General features: G+C 46.0%; 1 protein-coding gene across 3 annotated transcripts in view; it reads right to left on the bottom strand.

Moving 5' to 3' along the window:
* Window positions 1–20,244, bottom strand: part of TGFB2 (transforming growth factor beta 2) — a 109,563-nt gene that overhangs the window by 30,986 nt on the left and 58,333 nt on the right. For all 3 annotated transcript variants that reach the window (XM_049868632.1, XM_049868633.1, XM_049868634.1), the window contains one exon: window positions 9,779–9,942. In XM_049868632.1, coding sequence (XP_049724589.1) covers window positions 9,779–9,942 — 164 coding nt within the window. The remainder of the gene's footprint in view (window positions 1–9,778; window positions 9,943–20,244) is intronic.

Genomic DNA, 20,244 nt, shown 5'->3' with positions numbered 1-20,244 from the left:
AATGATAGCGATCCAATTTCCTTATGAGGCAAGCATGACATTTGATCAGTTTGCAAAAACCTGAGATATTAATAGCCACGTGCAAACAAAGTGTTTATTATACCTCATGGCTTCTTTTTTTTTTTTTTTTAAGTGGGTTACTATGTTGTGTATGTCTCCGACGTGGCGCCAAGTTAGGATAAGCATTAACGGGATTGGATGCCGTAAAATTCCGTACAACGGGAGCACAGTATGAAGTTTTTTTTTTCCAGTGGCACTTTCTGCAACTCTAAGTTAACAGACAGTCAGTTTTTTTGGCTGACCTCTTTTTATTTTACACACCCTTGGGCAAAATGAGAAATGAAAGCTGAACTCTGTGCGTGTGTGTGTGTCTGGCGTCAGAAAAAGGGAGCAGTTTTCATTAACCCCAGCAGTGCTGTGTTCTCTGCAAGATAGCAACCTCACCCTTCAGTTCTGTGCCGTTAAAACCAAACCAAGCCAGTTGCCGTTGAGTCGATTCCGCCTCAAGCCTAGGCCGCTGATGTGAACTTTCACTGGAGGCGTTAGGGGGTGTGCATAGTTTAAAATCTTTTGCAGAGATGATAAAAGTGGAATGTCCATTGGAGAATGCTGATGATCACTCCTCCATACTAAGGTCTTCGTTTACTTTTATTGCTCCATAAACATCAGCTCACCCTGTCATTCTTATGATCTGAAAAATGATTTAATATTTGTGATGCAGCCTGAAGCCAAAAATAAATGGATATAAATGACTTAGGATTTAGCCACCGTTTATATATATTCTCGCAAATTTTCTCCACTATAAATGAGATTTCACCTCATTTGAGAAACTGGTTATTGTTTAAATGAAAATTGAACTAGGCATTAAAATCCCAGTATTGAAGAAAGCGGTCAGAGAAAAGAGGGAGACAGGAAGATTTTCTTTTACTCCTGTTTGTCAAAGTTCTGACAGTATTCTATAGAGAGGGGAGGGTAGTGAGAACCCTGAGTTCTTTTGCCAAGCTAAATGTGACTTCAGCAGAATCTGGGTTGCCCCAACTCTTCACAAAAATGAGCAGAACCACAGTCAAGAAATCCAAGGTTTCCGTTTTGATCAAAGACGCCATAGAAGAATCCAGATCAAAAGGGGGACAATGCAGAACAGAGTTTCAAATCCTCATAGATCTAGACTTTCTGGAGTCATGTGGCCGGACGAACCCCTGAAACTATTGCTCTGAGATCGTCTTTAAACCTTAAACTAAAAATATCCCTTGAGGTCTTCTTAAAACCAAACAATAGGTTGGTTAGCTTAACTAAAAAAGAATGTCTGTCTTTCAAGATCTATCTTTATGGGAACAAACTGACAACAGCAACTCCAAAGGTTAGATAAGAAACTTAGGGGGCAGTGACTTCAGGTTAATGGTGGAGGAACAATTTAGAAAAGGAGGATAAGAATGGTTGCACAACTCGACGAATGTGAACTATGTCACTACATTATACATGTAGAAATTGTTCAATCAGTGTATGTTCTTCTGTGTATACTCTCAACACCACCACCATCAAAAATAAAATATTTAAAGAAAAAGAAATCTAAGGTTGCCTTTAAATTCACTGGGTTTATTTCATCTCAGCACATTTGTTCTCTAATGATTAGTAGGGACCCTGCAACTGATTCTTTTCTGCCAAGCTATCCGGCATGAACATGTGTGGTCTCACCCCAACCCCTTGAGAGAAGGCGGCATTTTGGAGCCTTTTTCTCCTAATGCTTTGTGATGTATGAACCCAGCACATCACACTGAGTTATGTTTTCAGTGGTCTGAAGCTAATAAGTTAATCTTTAAAAAATAACCTGGAAAATATTGTATGATCCCCATGTATCTGAAATATCTAGAATCTGGCAAGTGTATAGAGACCAGAGTTTCTGAGTGGTTACCAGGAGTGGGCAGAAGGAAGGGGAAGGAGGGAGTCACCGCCTAGGGGGCACTGAGTTTCTGTTAAAGGTGGGAGAAGAACTCGAAAACGGACAGTTGTGATGGCTGCTCAACATGATGGACATAATTAATATCATTGACTGGTAAGAGAAAACATGTTGAATGGCAACTGATTTGTAACATATATCTGCACCATAATAAAAAAATAAATAACTGGTAGCTGACTATGGCAGGTAACATGGAAGAGGGCTCTTCCTCCTGAAGGAATAAAAATCTATGAGGTGACCCAGAAGGCAGACCAAACCAAAACCAAACCCAGCGCTGTCGAGTAGATTCCAACTCATAGCGACCCTATAGGACTGAGTAGAACTGCCCCATAGAGTTTCCAAGGAGCGCCTGGTGGATTCGAACTGCTGACCCTTTGGTTAGCAGCTGTAGCACTTAACCACTACGCCACCAGGGTTTCCCTGGAAGGCAGGGCACTAACATATGTGAGTGCCCACTCTCTACCTGGCATTTTACATACATTGTTTGCTCTCCTGCTTACAATTAACACCAAGTGAATCAGGAATTATGATGGAAACGTAGGCCACAGTGTCCATGCCATTGAATACGACGCCATGCCGCCACGTAAAGGAAGAATAGGGAAGACAGAGGTGGTCACCCAGTCTCAGGATGTTCTTGCACACACAGAAACACAGTGAAGGTCGTTCTAACATAAATAAAACAATATACTCTGCATACTAATTAACCAAACCCACTCCTACTTAATCTGGTTTATCCAGGTGTCCCGTTATCAATATTGCTGGGCTCAAAGGAATCTCTTCATTCAGGTAGATGGCTCTGCAAATTGGAATTACATCCAGCCTGTTCAAGGAGCCCAACCAAGATGGCGGGCTGACCCAAAATTCTCACAACTCTCTTTCTGACAGGAGTGAGTTCTGAGGTATTTCTCTGGATTCTCCAGATCTTGTTCTAAGTCTAAACCAAACCAGTTGCCATGGAGTTGACTTAGACTTGTGGTGATCCCAAGTGTGCCCCCGTGTAGAACTCTGCTCCATAGGATTTTCAGTGGTTGATTTTTCAGAAGTAGAGTGTCAGGTCTTTCTTTGGAGGTGCCTCTGGATGGATTTGAATCTCCAACATTTCGGTAAGCAGCAAGGACTCTGTTCTAAGACTACCTTGGGTATATTTCTATTAGTGGAAAGACCCTACTGTTGAGTCACTGTTTACATGTCTGCTTCCTCCACCAGACCCTGAACAAGTGCAAGGCAGAGGCTGTGTCTGATTTATCTCTGGATTGCTGGTACCAGGTATGGTGCCTGGCACTAGAAGGTCCTCAGCCAGGGTTTGCTAAATAGTATGTTAGCTTGCACGATGGCTTAGTAAGGTGAATAAAGATGGCTGCAATATCATTAACTCTCCTCCCATCTATTTCCCTCTCCTTTGAATCTGGGGTAGACTGTGACTTATTTGATCAATAGAGTTAGGTGGAGGTGCTATCATGCCAGTCCTGGGCCTAGTCTTTAAGAAAACTGGCAGCTTCTGCCTTGGACACTTGGAGTCCTGAGCCTCCATGTAAGAAGTCTGACTATCCTTCTGAGAAGACCATGTAGAGACACCCTGAGAATACTTGGAGAGGGAGAGGGGCCTAGCTGAGATCAGCCTCCAGCCATCCTGTCAAAGCTCCAGGGCTGTGAGTGAAGTTATTCATCATAGATCCTCCAAACCAGCCCGATTGCCATCCAAATACCACCAAGTGGTCCCAGCCAAGCCCTGCCCAAATTTCTGACCCCACAAAAACTCATGAGATAGAGTTAAATGATTCTTATTTGAGGTCACTATGTTTTGGGGTTGTTTGCTATACAGCAAGTGGATAACTGAAACAGAAAGGTACAAACCTTACTATCCTAGAGGTGGTAAAGTTTGAAATGAGCAAGAAGTGTGAAAAGGGTGTGAGTTGGTGAGAGGAAGTTAGAAATACCTTAGAGCTCCAAGGTTCTCTGAAGTCAGCATGTCCAACTGTAAGTACTCTTAGTGGTCCCACTGGGTATCAGGTCATGAGAGCCTTTAGGTAAGTTATTACCCACTCTGGGCTTCAATTCTTCATGGCACGGGACCTGGCAACGTTTTGTTCTATAGTGCATGGGGTCACCACGACTGTAAGGTCTACCCTATGCCACAGTATGGGTGCCCTTTCTTATACTAATGATGTTCAATTTGAAGAGGATTCTCCTCTCTCTACCTCATAACTCTGGACATGATTTTAATCATAAATACAGGAGCAACTTAATCAAAAAAAGATGTATTCCAATTTGCAAATGGGTTGAGAGCTGCAATGAATCTCATGGGTTCAAAGGCATTCCCTGAGCTCTGGAGCTTTACCTGAGAGTATTCCAATAAAGACAGGCTTTGGCATAAAGCTTTAAAAACATAGCAAGGGTCTTCCTATCTGGAAAAACTTAAGTTTTCATCATTACTTTTCTCTCCTCTTCCCCCTCATCTGTCAGAGGACTTTATCCCTCTCACATTCTCTCCAGTCTTGGGGTTCATTTGCCATCAGACGTGGATCACGCCAGTAGATGCTATTTAGAGTCTGTTGGCGTGGCAGAGGTCTGAGAAAGCAGAAGGATGGTAAGATTTTATTTACTCCCACTCATCAAAGTTCTGGTAGAGCATTCTATGGGAGGGGGGAGTGAGAACCCCGAGTTCTCTGCAACAGAGGCTGGGGTGCCCTAACTTTGCAGAGCAGGGAGAATCAACAGACCCGCAGAGCCCTGGAAAAGACAAGCCCTCAATTCCATCTGTTGAGGTGTCCAAAATGCTACCTTAGGCCCATCCAGGCTGGTATCCTGTCTCTAGAAATAGTGCCTAGGACAGAATGACCCCAAAAAGCTTGAGATATGCCTTGAATCAGCGATTCCCAATGGTGAATGGTCACTTTCAAATTACCAGGAGAGCTTTTTCAAACCCCATATTCCCAGAAGTAATTCTTCTTTTCCTCCCCAGGGAGAATCAGTCTCTCCGGGGCGGTGGGGGGGCAGGCAGGGGGGACGGGCAATCCTTGTAAAAGTGCCCTCCCTTCCCACACCAGGCTTCCATGCTCAGGAGAGTGCCTGCACCCACAAGTGAGCATAAACACACGCCAACACACACACACACACACACACACACACACAGAGACATTCCCCCTGGTTAAAACCAATGTCCTGAGGAATGCTGATAAATCATCCATGCAACCATGTAAACACTGTGAGACCATATTCGTAGTCACCCTAGGGGGATGGCATGTCAAGTGGATGTCACGTGATACAGTAATCAAAGGATATCTGGACACTTCAGAGGTTTTGTTGTGCTAAATAGTTGAGCATTACAAATAGCTGAACATCCGCCCATTTAAGCGCCAAGCCTTTTTGTTTTTTCTTCAAAATAATAGTTCAGCTATTTCAGATAGGAATCTCTCTAAACTATTTGTATATGTTCAGCTTCCTGAATATAATTTAGCCTTGCCTTCATAATTCAAGGTTATTATCATTAGCATCAATTTCTGTACTGAGGCTAGAAGAGGGAGTTTATTACTGGAGGTTGCAAAGATCGCCAAAGAGCAGCTGAAAGCAAGTGAGAAGTGAGAATAATAAGCAAAAAATGGCACTCCAAATAAAGAGCCCGGGAGCTGGTATTAGAGGCCTGGTAGGGAGTCAAGAAGATAAAGAGTGGGTTAATTATTACTATGGATGGAATGCTGTACCCCAAAAGCTATGTTGACATCTTAATCCCTGCTACCTGTGATCATGACCTTGTTTGGAAATAAGGTCTTTGAAGATGGTATTAAGTTGACATGAGGTCATACCCCAGTAGACCGGGTTGTAATCCCATCTGAGTGTGGTCCCTATAGAAGAGAAGGACAAACACAGCCCAGAGAGACACAGGAGGAAGACAGTCACAGGAAGATGGCAGTAGAGGTTGCAGTAATGAATCTACAAGCCCAGGACTACCCAGGACCACCTGCCAGCACCAGAAGCTAGGCAAGGGGCATGGAGCTAGCTAATCCTCCTTCAAAGCCTCAGAAGGAATCAACATGGCTGACTTCCTGATTTCAGACCTCTGGCCTCCAGCATTGTGAGACAGTAAGTTTCTGTTCTTCTAAGCCATCTAGTTTATACTACTTTGTTACCACAGCCCTGGGGGACTCATACAACTACACACAGGGTAAGATTTAGGAAAACGGTCCCCAGCACATATTGCATCCTGTGGCTTGATACTCCGTGCCAGCCTCACTGTGTGCACAGGAAAAAACCTCAAGTCTACAGGCGACTGTAGGGTGTCTTTCTCCAGTGGCCTCCCCGCTTCTAATTTAGTGTTTCTTAGAGTCTTAGAGGTAATTAACTAAGTCAGAAGTGAATAAAAGACTAAAGGTTGTTCCTTTCTTACAAGTCAGCTGCATGCGTGCTTTGTTCTTCTGTTAGGGGGCCCTCAAATCTCTTTGACCTACATTCTAGACTTTGGCTGAGTTTCAGAAGGTGAGACCGCCGCATAGTTGGGCTTGAGAGAGATAAGGAGATGTTATTCTTACTTATTTTTGCTCTAAAACCACCTCCTTCCAGATTCCTGTGTTCAGTGGCAATAGAAATGCCCACATTCACCCTCTACATACTATACATTTCCACCTTGGTCCTTATCTTTTCTCACTGAGGGACTCTAACCCACACAGACTGAGTGGCTCATGTCGTGGAGCAGCCATTGCTGCATAATCTCTCAGAAGGGACATATCCACCAAGAACTCTTTAAGGCCCTCTAAATGGCCAGCCTCAACGGACACATGGCCTCCCAGAGACAACAAGGCCTCTAGGAGTAAGGCAAGTCAACAGTAATGCTGCTGCCAGAGGCTCCTCCCAGAGCACAAGGTCAGGGGGCACAAGAATGGCCGTGATTTGGCAGCTTATGTTACAGGCAACGAAACCTAGGAGACTCTGCCTTCAGGTTACTAAAGGCCACCTAACTGAACCAAAACCTGAGAGAATGACCCACGATGCCACTGTCAGCACAGGTGGAAATGTAAGAAGGATTTAATTGAACATGGATTTTAAAAATAGAGGAGATACATTTGTATGTGTGTGTGTGTGTGTGTGTGTGTGTGTGAAATCACTTTGCAATTTATTTGGCTACCTTTAATCTGGCTTTTTCTTCAGAGGAACCAGTCTTTGCTTTCCATCCAAGTATCACTCCACCCTCTGGCCTAGTTTCTCTTATTTTTCTTCTACCCTGGCTAACACAGAGGGCAAGACGAAGGGAAAGAGCCACTATGAACAGCATAGTACGTGGTGAGGAGCAGGGACTTGGGAGTCAGAGTGGATTCGTAGCCCAGCCCTGCCACTTCCTAGCGGGGTGACCCTGGCCAAGTGACCTCATTTCTCTGTGACTCAGCATCTTTCTCTGTAAAATAGGAGAAGAATGCAGTAGTTGAAAGAATACCACAAAGCGCACACCTTGCAGCATTGTTGAGTGTTAACTGAGGCAAGACTTCTGAAGCGCTTAGCCTAGCGTCTGGAGCACAAGAAGCCCTCTCTCTGCCTGACTCCACCAGGCGATGGGAAGCAACGGTGCCACCTCCAAGGCACCCTCAGAGCGCACACTGGCAAGATCTAAAGGTCTCCAAGGAGAAGTTCTTGGGGATGCATTTTAATAAGATTTATTTTTCAGGAACACATCTGTAAATTAGTACTTCAAAACTGCTTTAAAACTTTCAAACTCATTCTCTGAGATCTCACATGCAATGCTCATTTTTACAGTAAATCTCCATTTTCATGATAAATACAGAGGAAATTCCTCCCAAATTACAGAAATTCCCAAATGCTTAGGATCCAGAGTGACTGGAAGTTTCTGCACACAATGTCAAGTCTCTTCTTTTCCCCAAGGACACCCATTCTGCTCATCACGCTGTCATACGGGTCTGCTCCCCAGCACCGGGGTTCCCCTGGGTCTGTTCTTGACCCTTGTTATTCTCCTCTGCACGATCTCCCTGGAGGGCAGCCTTCTACTCTGTCACTCCTACCTCCATGCCCTCTGCTCCAAGCATCAGGTGACTCCAACAGGATGATGTGAGACTCTGCTTTGAACAGTTTTAACTCACACTTCTCAACTCCCTGGTAGAGTCTTCCAACTCTGCCTTCTGTGCTTGCACACACTGTTCAGGTGATACTATGATGAACGGAAGCTACCTGTTTACATACCTGGGGGTGGAAATGGTTAATGTGCTCAGCTGCTGGCCCAAAGACTGGGGTTTGAGTCCACCCAGTGGCACCTCGGAAGAAAGGCCTAGTGATCTACTTCCAAAAAATCAACCAGTGAAAACCCTATGGAGCACACACATAAGGTCACCACAAGCTGGAGTCAATGGCGGATTATTCAATAAGCAAGGTAAGCACAGGCTTACTTGTGCTTACTTGCTCATCTGTAATGAACAAAAGATATGGTGGAATCCATGTGAAATTGTTCACTACCAATTAATAAGTAAGCACAAGTAAGCCTGTGCTTACCTTGCTTCCTGGGTCATCCTGTCAGTGATTAGAAATTTGAAAAGAGGCTTTGAATCTGTTGGAAGGTGCTATGGGGCTGGGAGAGAGACAGGCGCCAGTCATACCTAGAAACAGAATCTTTGATGTGGTGAAACATGTAAAATTGTTCACTACAGGTGATCTGGTAAGCAAGGTAAGCACCGTGGTTACCTGCCTATTGGATCATCCACGCCTGGCTGGAGTGGACTTGACAGTGACTGGTTCTTACTCACACATCTGCCTCCCACCACACACAGGGTTGTAGAGTAGTGCTTTAACGTGCATCCAAGTCACCTGGGGAGCTTCTGGTTTGGTAGGTCTGGGGTGGGGCCTGAGGCTCTGCATTTCCTACCACTCCTAGGTGATGCTGATGCATCTGCTTGCTCTGCAGACCCCACTTGAGCAACAAGGTTTAAGAACATCTCTGAAACCTCAGTGACTTGGCACTTCATTGACATCACCATCATCATATGACACAACTGCCCAGCAACTCTACTAAGAAAGATGAGGGAGAAGTGACTTCAAGGTTGCCAGAAATAATGGAAAAAGGTATGTGCGGGTGGGGGCGGATCAAAGGGAGTGGGTAGAATCGAGGAGAAAGGAAGACAGGATAAGGTTAATGCAGAGACAGGAGACAGCAAAAAGAAGAAGAAAAAAAAGAATGAAAAAGATGGGAAGGGAGAATGATAGGAAGGAATAGAGGAGGGAAGACAACGAGAAAGCCATAGCTGTAGGTGGCGTAAAGGCAGGTCAGCCGACTTCTTTCCTCAGGGTGGAATAGGGCTACGTAATCTGTTTTTCCAGTTGGGGTGGAAGGTTCTTTGGGACTGAAGTCCTCCCATGGGTGAGTCCTCCAGCTGTCCACACCGCTGAAGAGGTTTGCTCACAGCTTTACCACTGCGTTCTAAAGGGTCAGGCTTCCTGAGTGACTGAGGAACAAGCTATCAATGTAATATTATTAATAAATGAGAGCCTACATCATGGTTGTGGAATCCCTGGGTGCTGCAAATGGTTCACCTGCTAACTGAAAAGTTGGAGGTTCAAGTCCACCCAGAGGCATCTCAAAAGAAAGGCCTGACTATCTACTTCTGAAAAATGAGCCATTGAAAGCTCAATGGAGCATAGTTCTACCTTGACACACATGGGGTCGCCATGAGTCAGAACAGACTTTCTGGCAACTGTACATTATCACGATTGTAGATGTGTAGCATGGCTTCTATTAGATAATTTAGAAAAAATCTAAGGCAGTAGAAAGGCTTTTACCCTAAGATCTCAAACTGGATTGCTCCTTCTGACAACCCAAACAAAAGTTACCTGATACAGTTCTATCCGTTGCTCAGGCACTCTGGCTTTTGGGTTCTGCAAACGAAAGACTCTGAACTCTGCTTTCACCAAATTGGAAGCATTCTTCTCCATCGCTGAGACATCGAATCGGACAATTCGGAAGTAGGGTCTGTAGAAAGTGGGCGGGATGGCGTCTGTAAAAAGTTAGGGCAATCATTGAAAATGATAAAATCCATTGTTCGCTCAAAAGACTGCAGCATGAGACAGTCCTAAAAAACCATAAAGGAAATATCTACAGAATGGTTTAGTTTCCAAGGGCCAATTTAATACCATTAACATTTTAACTGGGGGTGGAGGGGAACAGACAAACATGTGCGTTTGGTTACAGGAGTAGCAGATTAATAGAGATTAACAAACCATTTCCAACTCCATTTGAGGGCACACAGTTAACCCCGTCCTTTGAAGCCTGACAGTGCGGTGGAAAATCCTAGATGGTTATGAATTAGAACAAGTTCCTGACAGTGGATGCCTGGAGAAAGCTGTCGGGCTTGCATACACTTTAATCAGATGCGCCAAGAAAATAGCTCCTAATGGCAAGCAGTTTGCCCATGGATTTTTTTTCCTTGAAAGTCTGGCGTCTAAATACTCTACTCTATCCAGGCTCACGTATTGCATCTTTTTTGGCTTCCAGATTTTGGTTTTTCACACACGTATGACCAAACACACTCTCTAACCAAGTTACGGTGAAAGAATTTGAACAAACAAAACATACTGGCTATACCAGGTCCAGTCTTAAAATTCTTTATTCAGGATAATGTCTGTGGGTGGGAAGGAATTCTAGTCAACGAAGAAAAAGAATCCACACAGATTCCTTCAGTTCTGAACTACGTAAAACACAGAGAGCCAAGTCAAAAAAAGTCAAGTCGATTCCAACCCATAGTGACCCTATAGGGCAGAGTAGAACTGCCTCATAGGATTTCCCAGGATCAGCTGGTGGATTTGAACTGCTGACAACTTCAACCTCATGAGTTGCTATAGTTTTAGACTCCTGTCATCACCTTCAGGACTCCCTGGGTGGTGAAAACAGTTCATGTCCTCAGCTGCTAACTAAAAGGTTGGAGGTTCAAATGAACCCAGAGGCTTCTCAGAAGAAACACTTGGGGGTCTACTTCTGAAAAGCCAGCCATTGAGAGCCCTATGGAGCCTAGTTTTACTCTGACACACATGGGGTCGCCATGAGTCAGAATTGACTCAACAGCATCTGGTGTGGCGATGTGCCATTGCCTTCAAATATGCAACTCAGGCTAGACCAAGACCAAAGCAGATCCTAGCCTACTTCCATGTTTTCATACACAACATTCATTATTGAGCACTTAGACTGGGCAGGCCACTTGTTCTGGCCATGTTTCTATGATCCTCTTTCGAAATCTGCTAGTCTACTTTCACCATTCCTGAAAGCTCCATCCAGCTCTGGTGACCTCATTACTCTGTACCCTCTCTTCATTTAGGTAGCTTCATTACAACACAGACACTCATCGTTGTTTATGTTTTGTTACACATGTTTTTATTACCCTTTGCATTACCTTTGTTTATTTTGGTTTTCCTTCCATAAAACTTTTAGCATCTTGAGGGCAGACACCCTATTTGCCACATTCTTTTTCCCCACATAACAGGCCAAGACTCTGCACACATGGAGTTCACCAAATGCCCACTGTTTGCCGAGTTGATTGTCAACAGAGTCTTGAAAGACTCAGGCATCTAGCTATTGGCAAACCTAACTTCTTATGAAATAAACCAGCCATCTTGCCGATCTTAAAATAGAAATAAATACCTTTCGTGATTTCTGGGGAAACCCATGGCCCGGCAATTCCACAGACAAGATCTCTAGGAACACACCAACATTGCCTCATCTTAAGAGCCCTGCATTTGTTTCTCACGGGGACTTTGCCCCATCCCTTTGCCCATTTCTTGTGGCTCTCAGAAAGCAGGCTCTTGGAGAAGCAGCGAGTTCCAAGCCACACTCTACCCGATGACTGGTAGGCACTTGGCACTCAAAGCACATTAAAGCAACTATGTGAATCGGGGCCTTGTGAGCCTTTGAAACCAAAAGCTCAGAAACAAAAAATCAAAAGCATTCAGGTTTAGGAGAAAAGAAAGCACTCATACAGATGCAGGGACGAGCCGCTGCGTGAGTGCCGTGAAAGGCCTGGAGAACAGATTTCAGGATGGCAAACATCCACACAAGCAGGAGGGTGTTTGGAGACCTCTAATATAGCTGGACAAGAGGCCTCGGTGACGCAATGGTTAAGCGCTCAGCTGCTAATCAAAAGGTCAGCAGTTCTAACCAATCAGCAGCTCTGCAACAGAATAGACCTGGCGATCTGCCCCTGTAAACACTACAGTCTAGGGAATCCTATGGTACAGTTCTACCCTGTCACATGGGGTCGCTATGAGTTGGAATTGACTCGTCGGCACACATCAACTGCACAGCTGAGAGTCCCTGGGTGGTGCAAATGATTAACGTGCTCAGCTGCTAACAGAAAGGTTGGAGGTTCGAGTCCACCCAGAGGCACCTCGGAAGAAAGGCCTGGCGATCTACTTCCATGAAGATTATAACCAAGAAATCCCTATGGAGCACAGTTCTACTCTTGACACATGTGAGGTCTCCATGAGTTGAAATCAACTTGATGGTGACTGGCATCAGTAGCACAGCAGTTTGATAAGGCAGCTGCTAAAAAGAAATAGATATTCCTCTCCCCCAGAATATGCTCACCCCAGTAACTGGAAATGCTGCTACTACCGGGACCAGCAGGGAAAGCAGGCCAGGGCTGGGGCCAGGCTCGCTAGCTTCACATACCCTCTTGCTTGGCCAGTCTTCCATAAACCAGTTGGCTCATTCACCTCCGTGGGGCCTCACCATTAGACAACAGAAGCTTCAAGCATCTTTGAAAGAGCATCCTAAGAGAGCAAAGCTAACTCAGTGCGTCTCCTGTTGTCGGGAAGAGTGAACACCTTGTTCATTTTTCCCCTTCTCCTTCAGTGGAAGCCCCGCAGGTCTGTTCTACAAACACCCAGCTCTCACACCCACCCGCCCTGATCTCAGTCTTCCATCAAGTTTGTAAATAAGTGCTCCTGAGATTTATTTTTATTCTCTTTTCTGTTTATTAAACTTTGAACAATTTTCCCCCCTTTCTGGTCTTCTGCCCACACACATATTTTTTAATGGCTGCTTCAGACCATGAGGTCCATTTTGTTTCTTCTTCTAAGCAAATCATCCAACGATCCTGCCCTAGGCTTTAGCACACTGAAGGGGCATTTGCAAATATTTACGGAAGCAGCTTGGTAATTGAGTGCACTAGGTCTGCCCTGTTCTCTGTACATCAGCGAATGGCCCTCCTCTCCTGGCAATTATAACGGGGGCAGATTAACCAGGGAACACGGTATGCACTGGCTTACAGGAAACATGCCAATCTTTGATGTGATGACAACCAGGCGAAACTGTGCAGGGCAGATTAGTAAGTAGGCACAATGAAGTCAGTGAGTACCTTGCTTATCGGGTAACCCACCTTGATTATAACCATTTAAACCAAACTGTTGCCCTCGAGTGGATTCCGACTCATAACGACCCTATAGGACAGAGCAGAACTGCCCCATAGGGTTTCTAAGGAGCGCCTGGTGTATTCAAACTGCTGACCTTGTTGTTAGCAGCCAAGCTCTTAACCACTGCACCACCAGGGCTCCACTTAGGCTGGTTATATTTCAACTGACTAATAATATGAACCCACGATTTTCTTCTTGTTTTACAGTAGAAGCAGTTGAGGCACAAGGTAAAATGACTGCTGAGCAGACCCCGCCCGCAGCGACCCTGCTCGGCTCCTGGAACCACAGGGAGGCAACGAGGCCGGGAAGAAACAGCAGCCTCCACACACGCCTGTGGGTACACAATCCAGGGGCTCCATAAAGACCGTGGACTGAAGTGCTGTCTGCCCCTTCCAACAGATGGTCACATTGTCCCCTGCTGATATCTGCTATGGGTCACAAGCCCCCTGACTGGCTGAAGAACTTGAGCAACATTTCAAATATCTCTGGATTTGTAAAAAAAAAAAAAAAAAAAGAAAGTATAGCAAATTGCTTTGAGTTGTTCTGTGACTGTCATAAATGCTTTTGGATGCAAGGTACAGGGGAGGGGCCTGGGGGAGCCACCAAACAAGCCCATCACCATTCAGTGGGGCCGCAGGGAGCTCACTCTGGGCTCAGAGCCGCAGACCAGGTCTTTAATGGCTGGGGCGGCCAGGATCCACCCACTTAGTCAGATCCACCCAGTTAGTCGTGGAGGGAGGGAGCTTTTTCCTCTGCCTTCGCCAAGAACTCATTTCCCCCTGTGGAATAGGAGTTCTCCCTAAAGTCCTCCGTAATTCCAGGCCCAGTTCCTCTTCCTCCCCCAGGCCTCTAGGTACTTGGGCTTGACCTTCACCAACCTGCCCACACGCCCATCCTGGCCAGCTCCCACCTCTCCGTTTCTGACCCACTTTTTCAGTTCCATCAAATCGATTTTCCTTCAACACGTTGGATCGCAGACGGCTGGCCAGCGGGCTGGCTGGGCTCCTCCTCCCCGACTTCCCATATGCCTTCCTCGCAGGGAAATGCTTGCAGGAAGGTTTCACAGTGTAAGCAAGCGAGGGGCGTCCCCTCACCTCAGCCACACGCCCTTGCTGCATCAAGGCTTGTGGGAGTGGAGAGAGGGAAAGGAGGAACCCTAACTGGGATTCATTTACAAGTCACTGTGTACAAAGACCCTCCGAAGAGCACCAATCACAAACGACTTTTAAAGCTTTACATGTGGACTTGTCCTCTGTTCCAAATACGTGAGCAGATTACTGCAAATTACTGTATTCCCTGGCTCTAACGTAAGCACTGTGGGCTCAGAAATCTTTTATTTGGTTCTTCGCAGCGCAGGGCTGGCCTCAGGGGCACATGGTCAATGCAGACACTCAGGGCCCTGCACTCAGAAAGAACGCACCCTAATGCCTGACAGCCACCGTCTTCACATCCTTGATCATTTTATCTTTCGGTCTGTGAGGTCCGAGGGACCGAGGGGCACGTTCAGGGGGCTGGGCTCGGGCACTGTCCCCCTCCTGCCATCCGCCTGCCTGCCCCCCTACGATTGCCATCACCCACCCACACCCCCACAGACACACCTCCCCCTTGCCTCCAGTCCCACGCAGCCCTCCCCAGCTCCCCTCCAACCAGTGTTCACTGTCGCCCTCCACCCTCAGGGAGAGTCTGAGTCAGGAGTGCACACCCACGATATTTTGGGGGTGGCATGGTGGCATGTTTCTACCCCAGGCTGGCAGTACCACCCACGTTCGGTGAGCAATTTGGTAGGAGTGGTCCTCTTACCCACTCCTGACCCAGGTACTGAGCACCTGTGATTCCAGCGCCAAGTAGGTAATCCTGTGGGAAGGGAGATGCCTGGCTCGACTTGGCATCCATCTGGAGGCTGGTAGAAGGAGGAATCCAGGCCAGTGTGGGTTGCCTGCACGCCCTAGAGTAAGGCCCTGGGTGCCCATGGGTGCCCACATTCACCCCACACAAACACCTCCATGCTCAAAGGAGCATGATATTAATAGCATAAATAAGCCACCACCCCCCACCCCCCAAAAAAAATTTCCATTGAGTCAATTCTGGCTCATAGTGGCCCTATAGGACAAAGTACAACTGGCCCATAAGGTTTCCAAGGAGAGCCTGGTGGATTTGAACTGCCGGCCTCTTGGTTAGCAGCTGTAGCTTTTAACCACTAAGCCACCACGGGTTCCTTAATAACACTAGGGAGCAAATAAAAACACAAGGACAGCTCAAAAGAGAGATTACAGAAGAACGAAAAAGTTTTATATTTTAGTACACTTAATAACACATTTTTGCCCCCGCATTTTGAACAAGGGAGCCCACATTTTTATTTTGAACAAGGGGACCTGCAAATTTTGTACTCGGGCCCTTCCAGCTATGTAAAGTTATAGGATCCCAATGCAGTGAGGGACATTTAAGGCCTTCTGAGTTCTAATACCAAATCAACAAGTTTCTAGCTATGTTCCTTAGCTGGCTTTTCTGGGTCTGCTTTGTCATCTATATAATTACTAAAGCCTCCCTTGACAGATGGGCAGTGGGTGCATAGGAGGTGCATTGGCCAGGAACTGAACCCAGATCTCCTGCACGCAAGGCGAAAATTCTACCACTGAACTACTAATGCCCCCTATATAATTACCTAGCTCATATATATTGGATTGTGTCATCAGGATTACATAAGAAAGCAGATGGAAAGTTTGAGCACTGGGTCTAGCACAAATTTCCATTCCTAAAGGTCTCTTCCTGTCCCCCTCTTTATTCTGCAATAAAGCTGCCAAGTGGTCATTTGGCCTTCCTTGAGTGCCTTCACAGAGAGAGCACTTTCTTACTGCCTGACTGATTTAATTACAAGAGAAAAAGCAGAAGTAGCTAAGTGTACTGGGTAGTGTATACCAACTCCACAGATCACAATTCCCCTCCCCTACATAGAAAATGTGTGCGTCAGGGTTGTATCCTTTCACCATACCTATTCAATCTGCATGCTGACCAAATAATCCAAGAAGCTTGACGATTCAAGGAAGCAAGGGGCATCAGGATTGGAGGAAGACTCATTAACAACCTGCAATATTCAGATGACACAACCTTGCTTGCTGAAAGTGAAGAGGACTTGAAGTACTTACGATGAAGACCAAAGACTACAGCCTTCAGTATGGATTACACCTCAACATAAAGAAAACAAAAATCCTTACAACTGGACCAGTAAGCAACATCATGATAAATGGAGAAAAGACTGAAGTAGTCAAGGATTTCATTTGATTTGGATCCACAATCAACAGCCACGGCAGCAGCAGTCAAGAAATCAAACAGTATGCTTCATCAGGCGAATCCGCTGCAAAAGACCTCTTTCGACGGTTGAAAAGCAAAGATGTCACTTTGAAGACTAAATTGTGCCTGACCCAAGCCATGATATTTACAAACACATGTGAAAGTTGAATAATGAATAAGGAAGACCAGAGAAGAATTGATGCCTTTGAATTATGGTGTTGGCGAAGAATATTGAATATATCATGGGCTACCAGAAGAACGAACAAATCTGTCTTGGAAGTACAGCCAGAATGCTCCCTAGAAACAAGGAGCATGTACTTGTCTCATGTATTTTGGACATGTTATCAGGAGGGACCGGTCCCTGGAGAAGGACATCATGCTTGGAAAGTAGAGGGTCAGGGAAAAAGAGGAAGATCCATGACGTGGATTGACACACCGGCTGCGACGATGGCTCAAGCATAATAACAATTGTGAGGATGGTGCAGGTCCGACAATGTTTTGTTCTATTGTACACAGGGTCGCTATGAGTCGGAACCAACTGGGCAGCACCTGCCAAGAGCAGCACATAGAGAGGAAGGGACAGTGGTGGTTCAGTGGTAGAATTCCCGCCTTCCATGAGTTCGATTCCTGGACAAAGACCTCATGCGCAGCCACCGCCCATCTGTCAGTCGAGGTTTTCGTGTTACTATGATGTCGATCAGATTTCAGGGGAGCTGCTAGGCTATGATGGACTAGGAAGAAAGGCCTGGAGATCTACGTCCAAAAATCAGCCCATGGAAACCCTGTTGATCACAACGGTCTAATCCACCACCAGTCATGGAGATGGCTGAGGACCAGGCAGTGTTTTGCTTTGTTGTGCATGGGGCCTCGTGCGTCAGGGGCCCACTCAATGGCAGCGAACAACAACAGCAGTGGATCCTATACAGCAGTGTTTCTCAAAGCGTGGGGTGGGGTCCGAGGATCTGCATTTTCACAAACTCCTTGGTGATTCTTATCTACCCTAAAGATCGAGAGCCACTAAAACAAAGATAGAAGAAAAAAAAAAAAAAACACAAAGAAAGGCAGAAGGACAAAAGAGTACCTGAACTCTGGGTCGTGAATCACACATAGAAAAAAAGAGCAAAACAGAGAAAAGAAGAAATTGCAGTAACACAGGAACTATGAGGCTCTTACAATGGAAAAATGGAATTTCTCCATGATTTGTACCAGTTCTCTGCCTTGACTGCACTATTTCAATCAACGTACCGATGCCTGGGCCCCAGCCCCTGAAAGCCTGTTTAACTGGACTGGGTGGGCTTTTCAAAGCTCCTGAGATGAGTCTAATGCCCAGCCAGGATTGAGAACCCCTCAATGAGAGGAAACTGGTAATCCAGCCCTGGAAAAGAGAAGACATAGGGGATGGCAAATCCCTTAAGGGATTTCAAATATTTCAAGGGCTTCCATATGGAAAGTTCTTACTTTCTAGAGCCAGAGCATCATATTTTGGCTCAACATATAAAGAATTTTCTAATAACTTAGAAGAATTCTAGAAATAACTAAATGAAAGGAATGCACTGCCCTTCAAGGCTGTGAGCGCCCCCCTCAGAGGGAGGATCCACGTCATAGTGAAACGCGTGCTGTGGGGCTTCCTGAATCCGGTGGCAGCCTGGGCTAGATGGTCTCAGTGCCCTTCCAGCTCTGCCATGACGTCATTCGCGCTCTGAAGCTGTCCTTGGACGGAGTCTCCAAAAACTGCCTTTCTCCCCTAAGTCACACTAAAACCAAAGACACAAAACCATTTGCCGTCTAGTCACCTGGCTCACGTCGACACCATGAGTGTCAGAGTAGAACTGCGCTCCATAAGTTTGCAATGGCTGATTTTTCAGAAGTAGATTGCCAGGCCTTTCTTCTGAGGTGCCTTTAGATGGGTTTAAACCGCCAACCTTTTTGTTAGCAGCTGGGCACGTTAACCATTTGCACCACCTAGGGACTTCCCCAAATCCCGCTACAAAAAAAAAAAAAAAAAAAAAACTCCAAACTAAACCCACAGCTATCAAGTATATTCCAACTCAAAGCAAGCCTATAGGATAGAGTAGAACTGCCCCAAAGGGCTTCCAAGGCTGTAATCTTCACAGGAGCAGACCGCCACAGCTTTCTCCTTCGAAGTGCAGCTGGTGGGTTCGAACTGCTGACCTTCCCGTTAGCAGGTGAGCCCTTAACCACTGTGACACCAGGGCTCCTTCCAAATTCCTCTAGGGATTATCTATTAGATGAAAGTTAACTCACTACCTGCGTCAGAATCACCTGGGGGAGGTATTAATAGGATTATTACTGGGCTCCGTCCCAGATGTGCTGGGTGATTCTTTTTTATACTCAAGTTTGAGAGCATCTGCCCTAGACAATGGTCTAACCACAGTGAACTTAGTCAGGCAGCCCTTCCTATCTCTCAGTGTCATGAACTAGCCAGGGACATAATATATGTTCATCCCACCATCCCCACCCTAACAACAACCACCCGCTCTCCCATCGGACTCAGCAGTCTGCTACTTCATGACCCTGTTCCTTTCCTATCCTTCTCTTTTACATTCATACAAAAAAAAAAAAAAAAAAGCTTTACATCCTTCTTCTCCCCAAGGAAGGTGTTGGTAACCCCCATTTCACAGATAAAGATATTAAAATCAGGGAAAGTGAAATAACACTTTTGCCTAAAGTCAGGCCTTTGAATCAAAAGCTCAAGGCTCTTCACTCATGCACTAGAGCTTTGGTGCAAGGAATGGCTGCAAAGAAGCAGCACCTCCTCAGCGCCCGGTCAGTGTGACACTGCAGTAACAGTGGAGAAACTTTCATTCAAGGCTCAGCATTGTCACTGATACTCCTTAACAGAACAGCCCTGGATTTGGAGATATGACGACTCTCCCAGCGTGACGGTTCCCTGTAAGAGGCACCTGGTTAGTGCCAGCATTGCCCGTCAGACATGCCGAGCTCCACCACCCCCAGAGGTATCCACTGGCTCTTATCCCCCAGCACCTTGACTGAACAGAATAGAACTGAACAGAACCAACTCTGACCTTCTGCTTTCCAGAAACAACTTCACTTTCCCGGCAGCTTTGCAATGATTGGTGAAGACTTTTGACTTTCCTGGTAGGTGTAGTGGCCCCTCATTCCTGACATCCCCGGTGTTGAGGGAAGTAGTTTGGGGTTCATTAGCCATTCCCCAGAGCGTGGCAAGACAAGCAACCCACAGAATGGTTGGAGGGACCTGGGCTAGCTTCTATTTTCGTGTGCACAGACACAGCCAGCAAGAAACCAAGACAATTGTGTTTTGGGGTTTTCTGAAATTTGTCTTGGCACACTGGATATGGATTTGATTTCACTACCACATCCCAAACACTGCTGACACTCAAGTCACAGCAATTTAACACAAAATGACTGAGAAATAAACAGCACATCAGCAGTGGTTTCTGAGTTTCTCTCCAACCATCCCTCCTCCTTTATTGAATGTGAGACAGCACCGCGTCTGTGCGATTCAGAGCGGGAGTCTCCAAGAGGGGGACCGTGTCAAACTTGACATGCCCTTGGCAGCTGCGAGTCTAATTGTGTCAGCATCGGCCGATGTGACTTGGCCTTCA

This window comes from Elephas maximus, chromosome 24 (genome assembly GCF_024166365.1).
Source record: "Elephas maximus indicus isolate mEleMax1 chromosome 24, mEleMax1 primary haplotype, whole genome shotgun sequence".
Taxonomy (NCBI): Eukaryota; Metazoa; Chordata; class Mammalia; order Proboscidea; family Elephantidae; genus Elephas; species Elephas maximus.
The sequence above is the reverse complement of the archived record's forward strand: the minus strand, read 5'-3'. Positions and strand labels throughout refer to the sequence as shown.